Consider the following 10150-nt stretch of genomic DNA (forward strand, 5'->3'; position numbering starts at 1 on the left):
CTTCCTTAGTCTCTCAATGACGTTTGAAAGTCTACCAGTAGAAAGGTAATTCTCTGTCCTGAGAGTTAAAAGTTGTTACCAAAGAGACATTAATAGAACTGGTTGTACATTATTAGTGAGAGGGAAGTAAATTCAATGGGAGTGAAAGAAGAAAGGAAGAAAGAGATGTTAAGACTGGCAGTGTGCTAAGTGAAGGGAGCACACACTTTCAGGATGGGTGGTTAGGAACAAGAGAACAATTTATGTAAAACAATTAAAAAGAAGTCAGTTTGTACAAGTGAGTAGGGCACTACAAGGAGACTCTAAAATCCAAACTATATCTACTACCATTATCCTCAAATTCCTTGATTAATGTCAAAGGCATTTGAGATGATAGTGTTTTGAAAAATAGAGATATTCATACTTCTCTTGTTATCCATTTATTGACTATGAAATATAATCAATCCTTCATTTGTTAATTAGGTATATTTTCAAATTAAACACAAGAGAAATATAACTGATTATATCCATATATAAATACCTCACAGTTCTGAATATATTGGTTGGTTTTTCTATTTATTCCCTTTCCAGATGGGACATAAGGCAGGAAATTTCTCCCATATAATATTATTTACCGACTATACTAATTAAATTTGCATTTTTGTGTTTTTTTCTCAATGTTTCATTTGTGTGTCTATTTTATCAGTAATAATGAGAACAGCAAAGATATTTTTTTCTTTCTTTAAAAATACCATTTTTGTAATTTTATTGAGACATAATATCTGGTGATGTTTTATAGTACATGTTAAGAATTATTACATAATACACTATATTTTGCAATGTTAGTCTTCACCTTGGGCACCCAAGATGTTTATCACTAATTAATATTTTCAAGAAAGGGACAAAAAGACCTCCAAAAAGCCTTCATCGATAAAATTTAGATTTCTATTTTCTTCAACCTTTGAATTCTTTCCATTACAATCTGCTCCTTACAAAGAGTGATATGTCTCTTCATATTTAAATATATATCATAAGCATTCATAATTTATCTAATTTCAGGTGGCTACAAACTGGTCTGGATCATGGAAAATAGGAATAACATCACAGAATTTATTCTTTTAGGACTTTCTCAGAAAAAGGAAATAGAAGTCCTCTGCTTTTTACTGTTCTTACTTTGTTACATTGCAATTTTTATCGGAAACCTGCTTGTCATGATTTCCATCACCTGCAGTCACCTTATTAACCACCCAATGTATTTCTTCCTGAGTTTCCTATCCCTGGCAGACCTTTGCTACACTTCCACTGTGACCCCCAAGTTAATCATTGACTTGCTGGCAGAAAAGAAGGTCATTTCCTACAATGGGTGCATGACACAGCTCTTTACCATGCACTTCTTTGGGGGGATTGAGGTCTTCATCCTCACGGGGATGGCCTATGACCGCTATGTGGCCATCTGCAAGCCCCTGCACTACACTCTGATCATGAGCAGGTGGAAGTGCGATGCTATGATTGCGGCTTCCTGTTTTGGCGGATTCCTGCATTCCTTTGGGCAGTTTCTCCTCGCTATCGTTTTACCCTACTGTGGCCCCAATGAAATAGATCACTTCTTCTGCGATGTGTATCCTTTGCTGAAGCTGGCCTGCACGGATACAAGCAGGATCGGCCTCCTAGTCGTGGCCAATTCGGGACTGATGGGTCTGGTGACTTTTGTGGTGTTGCTGGTATCGTATGCTGTGATCCTATATACTGTCCGGTCCTACTCTGCAGAGAATCGTCACAAAGCTCTTTCCACCTGCAGTTCCCACATCACTGTGGTGGTTCTCTTTTTTGCTCCTTTACTCTTTATTTATATTCGACCAGCAACTACGTTACCAGAAGACAAAGTGTTTGCGCTTTTCTATACTGTCATTGCTCCCATGCTGAACCCTCTCATATACACACTAAGAAACATGGAGATGAAGAATGCCATAAGGAGACTTTGGAGCCATGTCACGGGGAGTAAGGACATAAATTAAAAGGCATCCCTGATTTTCGCCACCAAGTTTGTTGAATACATGATTTCTCTACTTTGAAACCTTTAAAATGCATAATGCTTGCCTCTGTGTCTTGTGTGTAGCAAGGTGTATATTGCCAAATATGACCAAAAGATTAGAATTCCCCAGATTTACCGAGGCTCCTCTCTGCTGTGCTTTCTTTTCTAGTTTTCCTATTTATATCCTCTCTGCCCCATTGATCCTTTGTGAAACTAACTTAGATATTTATCAGCAGACTGCCTAAGGCAGAGTGCCCCTCATATTAACCCTACAAGTCTACATAGCTCATTTTTGGGTATGGCACAGTCAATGAAGCCAATTCTAGTCACTAAACATTGCTAAAAAACAAAAAAATAAACAAAAACCAAAACCTGAACTTTTTATTTGCATCTGTTATAGAATATCCTAACATGTCTAATTCAAGGGCCACAACACTATTTCTCAAAAAGTCTCTTTCTATTCTGATCATGTTGTAGCCAGTGGCATTCTGGACATCTCACATGCCCCACACCAGCAGTTCATCCCAAGCCCCATATCAAAACTTTTTCTTTTGCTTTAAGGCACGTGTTCTCCTAGCTCGATCATATATAAACTAACTGCACCTCTCTGGTTAACTCTAGCACCTTTCTCTGCAGATGTGCGGTATAAGGATGGAAAAAATTGAGGAACTCTCACATGTTAATGTCACATTCTTGTTACTGGTGAACTTATATTTTTCTCAGAACTTACATTTTCTCAGAATTTCTCAGAATGCTTTTTAGCATTGTAGAAGTTCAAGGCAGGTTTGGGTTTTTTGTTTTGTTTTGTTTTGTTTTGTTTTTGTTTTTGGTTTTAGTTTCAGTTTCTGAGGTAGTTGAAAGTCACCCTGAAGAAAATTAAAATTTGCACCAAATCAGAAAGGGCCAGGATTAAAATCAGGCCATTGGGTAATTAATTAGAATAGAGGAGAAACTCAAAAGTTGTTTAGAAAATCATTCAGATATGAAATGCTTGCAGAAGTATTTGTTTCAGGCTGGGATGGGCTATTATTTATTGTTGAGGTTTTCCTAAAATTTATTGTTGAGAAAAATAGCAGAATGCTGTGACTTAGTTTAAAATCCCCAAAGAAAGGAAGTGAAAATATCACAAGCTAAAAATTCTTGGAAAATACACTGACATACTTTCTTAGTTGTTCTTCATCTAATACTTTTTTTTTTAAAGATTTTATTTATTTACTTGACAGACAGAGATCACAAGTAGCCAGAGAGGCAGGCAGAGAGAGAGAGAAGAGGAAGTAGGCTCCCTGCTGAGCAAACAGCCCTATGTGGGGCTAGATCCCAGGACTCTGGGATCATGACCTGAGCCAAATGCAGAGGCTTTAACCCACTGAGCCACCCAGGCACCCTCTTCATCTAATTCTTGACAGCTATACCAGAGCTCCTAAGAAGTAATGTGGGATACAAAGGCAGAAGAAAAATGATTAAACTTCCTTTCTACCTACAGCCCATTGACAAGTCCTTGAAATATGCAGAGTGGAATTCCTTGAGGAACTCAGCTGCTTTTATGCTAATTACTGTTATGCCCGTGATTAAAGGAGCGAGACTGATATAAAGCGAAGGTCAAGCAAATCTTTATTTCGCGCCAAGCATCAAGAATCTAACCTAACGTTTGGGGCCGCACCTCTTACAAGAGAGGGCGACCCTTCTCTGTTTCACACTCTACCTTTTAAGGGCAAAGGCCATGCAGTCGGGCCTGGCCACGCACAGGTGACCAATGAGATTGTAACACATACAGGAAACTTCAGTGATGCTAGGTGACCAATTGAGTTACAATTTACCCTCGTAGACATTTGACCCAGCCTATCACCTTGGTTGGGATTGGCACCCAAAAGGCTCCCAAAGGGCGGGGCCCATACTCCTTGGTAACCAGGGAGACAGTATGCATCCCCCCACTGATCGGATGTCTCCACCTGGCCTGATCCACTCTTGTATCTGGGCTTTGTTATCTGGAGCTGGTTTCTAGGACTTGTTTTTAAGTGAATCCCCTGGGGGAAGGGGAGCAGGGACAATTTAACTTTAATGAAAGCCTCTTGCTAAGTAGGTCCTTACATTACCTTGCTAAGTGCAAAAGGCAATCTTAACCCAACCCTAGGACCCTGTAAGTCTACCTTAGCATGTAAGAATTCCTTTGGAAACTTCCTTTATCTCTACTCACCAAGATACATGTTGGCAATCATCCTCGTAGCATGTGACCCATTGATAAAGAGTCTCCTGACTGAGGTTTTACTGAACAGTAACAAGTGACCTTTCCTAACAATAGCCAGCCCCTCAGCATCTAGGAAACCTTGTTTCCAAAATACCTGGAGGGCTTATGCTATCCTTAGCCACTCCCCAACTTGAAAGTATATAATGAGCCCCTCCTCCTGACCCCAGGGCAGCTCTTTCTGCTCCCGGGTCCTGTTCCTATGCTTTAATAAAACCAACTTTTTTTGGACCAAAAGGCGTCTCAAGAATTATTTTCTGGCCATTGGCTTCAGACATCACCTATGTTCAAAACTACATCAGAAGGACTTGAACAGGTGCATGTCAGAGAACAGCAGCAGAGCTGAAATGTGAAAGATCACTTTCTGGTATAATAAGCAGAATCTCTGGCAAGAAGACCAGCAAAACCGTGAACTTTGATGTTGTTTCAGAAGCTCTGCCTTCCAGGCCAGCCAGATTGTAGTATTGAAAAATAAATTTTCTCACCTTCTCAAGACCATGTCTTTCTCACCACTTCATTGGTTCACCTGCCCTTCTCTGCAAGAACAATTATTCTTTCTCTAATAGGATCTCTATTAAGATCTGTAACAGGATCTCTAATAGGATTACTGATATCCACATAAAATTGTAGGGAAAAATGCTGAGATTCTTTGAAATTTAGTGAATGTTTTTTCTAGCTCTTCCATTCAGATTATCTACCTTTCATTGCCTCTGACTAGGATATTTTACAATGCTATAGATACAGGAATTACCTCACAGAAAATAATAGTAATGCCAATAATGCCTGTCCCTAGAAATGTAAATTATGTCCAATGAAATGCAATTGATTGGAGTCTTGTGGGTATTTTGCTAGCTTTGCATCGACTTGTAAATTCATCTCTGCATTCTTTACCAGACTGTAAATGTGTGGAACATATTGTTGCTGTCTGAACCAGTGGTAACATCTTACTGGTTTCTGCTTTCAGTACTGAGATAGATGAAACCTTTGACGTGTTTGTTCATTATTTGTATAAAAATCAGGATTATATCCTCTTTTAAAATTTATTCTTTATCGTATGGTTTCACTTATATGTGAAACATAATGAATAGCATGGAGGATATTAGGAGAAGGAAGGAAAAAATGAAGTGGGTTCGGGGGAGGTCAGAGGGGGTGATGAACCAAGAGAGACCATGGACTCCAGGAAACAAACTGAGGGTTTCAGAGGGGAAGGGGGTAGAGGAATGGGTTAGCCCAGTAATGGGTATTAAGGAGGGCATGTATTGTAATGAGCACTGAGTGTTATATGCAAACACTGAATCACGGAACACTACATCAAAAACAAATGAAGTACTGTATGGTGACTAATGTAACATAATAGAAAATAAAAAATAAAATTTATTCTTTAACAAAATGAACTTTCTTTCATCTAAAATAAAACAGGGACACCTGGGTGACTCAGTCAGTTAAGCATCTGCCTTCAGCTCAGGTCATGATCAGCTTCAGCTCCAGGAATGGAGCCCCATGTTTGGTTCACTGCTCAGTGTGGAGTCTGTTTCTCTCTCTCTTCCTCTCCCTCTATACGTAACTCCATTCTTGCTCTCTCTCTCTCTCTCAAATAAATGAATAAAATCTTCATCAAAAAAATAAAATTACATTTGTATGTTAATTCAAGATATTGCTGTTTTTTGCTCCTGATTCAAATCTTCTAGATACGATTCTGTCAGTGTTTATTTTATGGCTTTAATTAAGGTTATATGATTTTCTTCCTATTCATCCACAGCTTCTCTTAGTAAAATGTATTTGTAAATAACTTATTTTTTTTTACTATTGTAAATAGAACCTCTTATTTCCTTTTCTATGTATGTCCGTAGGTTAAATACAATCTATTTATTTAGTGTATACATATCTTAGATCTATGTTACCAATTTTTCTTATTAATTCTAGATATTTTTACCATTTTTTTCCATTTCATAGAATTACAATCTATCCCATTTTATAGATGAATAAAGCTATCTCACAGAATATTCGTGTCTTTCTCACTAAATTAATAGCAAAAAAATTTATCTTTAATTCTCTGCTCAGGGGATGCTTCACCAAATCATAGCAGCCTTTGGTTGATTTAAAAAAACTCACATAGAGATAAACTTGTTTCTAGCCTGAAAGCATAATATTGTAATTTTATAAGATACATTATTTACTTCTGGAGCATATAAACATATGTAAAAAGCTCACCAGGAAAATTTCAGCCTGAAGGGAAGAGACCATAAACTAAGTTGGGAAACAATGAAGGAGTTTTAACACTACAACACCTGGTAGTTAGGGCATTGAGATAAACTTAAGAGAAGGGAGAATTTAGTGCTGAGATCAAGGAACTGAGGAAATGGGGTCTGGAATAATGTAATTGTAGTGTAAGTTGAGCAGGCTCTGAATCAGATCTCTCCAACACTATTCTGAAAGCAGAAAAAGAGGAAAAGTGAAAACAAATATTACTTAAAAATTGATGAGGGAACAGGAGGCTGGCTGAGGACAAAGCAAAAGCTGGCACCTTGCACCCCCCTCTCCACCCGCTCCCCTCAGTAATGTGTGTGACATTCCTCAGGCACCCCTGACTGCCATAAGTGAGAAAAAAATAGTTAACTTGCAGAAATCCCAATCCTACAAGACAGGAGTCTCCCTTGATTTACAAATGTCCTCAAGATCTACAAACAAAGAAGTTACCTTATCAATAGCACAATTTCCAGAGGCAAATAACCCAGTTCCTCGAGCCCTAAATAAAGTTAAATTTCTTCTAAACCCAAATCTCACTAACAAAGATGCTTGATAGCAGAAATGTGAATGGTTTGCCCAAAGACAACATTGATCAAGCCACAAGGCCTCCGGTATCCCAGCACCTTGTAGGCCCTCTTTAACATATGAAAGTTCCATTGAAACCTCCCTTCCCCTCACCTTCCCCCAACCGCAAGGTACTTAACCTGCCATCTCTCAAAACCCGGGGCAGCAGCTCTTCCTGCCCATGGGTCCTGTCCCCTTGTTTAATAAACCACCATTTTGCACCAAAAATGTCTCAAGAATTCTTTCTTGGTCATCGGCTCCGGACCTCAGCCCACTGAACCTCACCTAGGTTCTAGAACTTCATCAAAATGAACAAATTGTACTCATTTCTCTTTCATAAAGGATAAGGTATTGAAATTCAAAGCTTTCCCAATTGTTTTGTATTCAGAATACAGTGAGCTAGAATTGATGAAATTTAATGTATTGAGAAAAGTAGACACAGAGGAGAGTAGGGAGTAAAGAGTTCAATGAAGAAAGTAGATACTGGCATAGAGTACGGGGAGTTATACACAGTGAATCATGGAAACGACATCAAAAACTAATCATAAAAAAAAAAAAAACCGAATGATGTGTTGTATGGTGACTAACATAATAAAAAAAATTTAAAAGATGAAAATAGAACAAAATGGTAAAGGTAAGGTACTTGTAAGAGAACTTCAATATTAAAGAGTTTTAAAATACTTTACTATAATTAAAATACCTTTATTACTTTAGGCCAAAGGAAAGTCTCCCAGAAACAGTAGAAGAGTTGGTGCTTGAAACCAGACATTCTGGGTTTAGAGGCCCCCACACCTCCCAACACACCTATTGCCTAGGTAGGGTACATAATAATTAATATTTCTAATAAAGAAATTGAGATATACTATAAGAATTATAAGTCTTCCAGTTATTACATTCAGAAAACAAAGGACATTTCCACTAAAGATAACTTAAGTTGAAATGAGGAATAATACCTGAAAATTAAAAATCTGAGCGTGCAGATGTCTTGAAATATTGCTGAAATTTGGGAAAAAAACTGTAAAAATAGATGCATTCATAGACATTTGCTATTTAAATCAGTTTCAATAATAAGTAAAAAGATCTAACAAGATTTCAGGCACACAATAAAGACAAAGTACACTTTTTAAAAGTTCCTTAAATCATGTAATTACAGTTTTAGAATGAATCTAAAGACAAGATTTTTTAGGTAGAAAAATGGTGAGAAAATACAAGTGTCTTGTAGAATTACTTAAACATTAATTCAAGAGATAAGCAAATAGCATTATCTGTATAATATAAAATAGTCAGAGACTTACTATTTAATAAAGTTTCCATAAATTAAAAGAAAAAATACTAACAGCACCCTGCTCTTTGCTTTTGAATATGCTGTTTATAATCATACATTTGATTTTTTGTTTATTATATGCCCCCTCCTTTAGTCTCTAGCCTTACTGAAGGCAAAGACTGTCTTTTCACCACCATATGCATTCTCTACACTAAATTTTTCCAACTGACAATTTTTGTTTTATTTTTTTAAAGATTTAGTCCTTTAGTCTCTAGCCTTACTGAAGGCAAAGACTGTCTTTTCACCACCATATGCATTCTCTACACTAAATTTTTCCAACTGACAATTTTTGTTTTATTTTTTTAAAGATTTATTAATTGGTTGCCTGGGTGGCTCAGTTGGTTAAGCTCAGGTCATGATCCTGGGGTTCTGGGATGATTCTGCCTCAGGCTCCCTACTCGTTGGGGAGTCTGCTTCTCCCTCCATCTCTCCCCCTGTTCATGATCTCACTCTCTCATGTTCTCTCTCTTTCTTTCAAATAAATTAATTAAATCTTCAAACATTTATTTATTTATTTGAGAGAAAGAGAGATGGAGAGTAGGGGAGGAACAGAGGAAGACAGAGTCCCAAGCAGACTCCACAGAGATCAGGAAGCCCCACTCAGGGGTCAGTCCCATAACCCTGAGACCACAACCTTAGCGGAAACCGAGAACCAATGGAGGCTCAACTGACTGCACCACCCAGGCACCGCAACTGACCCTTTTCAGAAGGCGAAAGTAAATATTTTTTAAAGGAAGGAATTGACATCATTTTATTTATTGCAATCTTTTTCTGCATGAACATTATGCACAATGTTTTCTTATAGTCCTCTCTCCCGTGTCGAATCTCAGTGCTTTAGATATTGATGCATTAGGGAGATATAATTATAGACTTTGGCATTGCTGTTAGGGAGAAATTTAAGTGATAGCTCATATCTGTGGCAAAAAGTATACTGATGGGGATTTCTAAACCCTCAGAGATATGAGAGCTATTCTATATAACAGGTTTTCTCAGAATTTGCTCTAAATACCAATTTGATATCAGAAAGTATGTATATACAATATATATAAGAATACATCAATATATATAAACATCAAAAATAAATATATAAATACAAAAGTATATATAATTTTTCAAAAGAAATGAATGTCAGAGAGACAATTCTTTTTTTGAAATGGAAAAATAATATGCTAAAAATCTCAAATTTGGTTCAGTTTACCAAATATATCTCCATTAATGGTATATCACAGTTCCTTCATAAGACTTTATACAAATTGCTATTTATTAGTTTACAGCAATGCTAATTTTTCTTTTATTCTGACTTTATCTTGTGTGTGAAGCCTCAGCTTACAAGAAATCTGTTTGCTGAGTTCAGCAGCTGGTAAGTTAAATCTAGTTCATAAATATACCAGTTATTTAACTTCAAAAGAATACTTGAATCTTTCTGATTATGATTATTACATAATGTTTTTAAGAGACCTTTGGATGGAAAAGCTTCTGCTTTTCTTCCATCTATAACAAACTGTAGCTATGGTGGACCTCAGATTGTTGTGTTGGATGTTTGAGTCATCAGTACCATTTTCTCAAGTGCTATCAAAATATTACCAGATTTATTTGTTTTGTCTTATTTAGAATGTCATAAATGTAGCCATAACATTAGCCATCGTATTCCATGATCGAAAACAGTTGAGTATGAGGTGCCTACTGGCTCAGCAGGTAACTGGACAGTTTCAGTGAAGGGGGTGGATATAAAATGATTGAACAGCAAAATACCAGTGTGATC

At 37.0% G+C, this 10150-nt stretch overlaps 1 protein-coding gene across 1 annotated transcript; it reads left to right on the forward strand.

The window, feature by feature from the left end:
- Positions 1–1061: 1061 nt before the first annotated feature.
- On the forward strand, positions 1062–1994 carry LOC116860514 (olfactory receptor 4P4-like). The gene has a single exon (XM_032846564.1). It carries the CDS (start codon positions 1062–1064, stop codon positions 1992–1994), a length of 933 nt encoding a protein of 310 aa, XP_032702455.1.
- The last annotated feature ends 8156 nt before the right edge of the window (positions 1995–10150 follow it).

This window comes from Lontra canadensis, unplaced genomic scaffold (genome assembly GCF_010015895.1).
Source record: "Lontra canadensis isolate GAN:19392208 unplaced genomic scaffold, GSC_riverotter_1.0 scaffold176, whole genome shotgun sequence".
NCBI lineage: Eukaryota > Metazoa > Chordata > Mammalia > Carnivora > Mustelidae > Lontra > Lontra canadensis.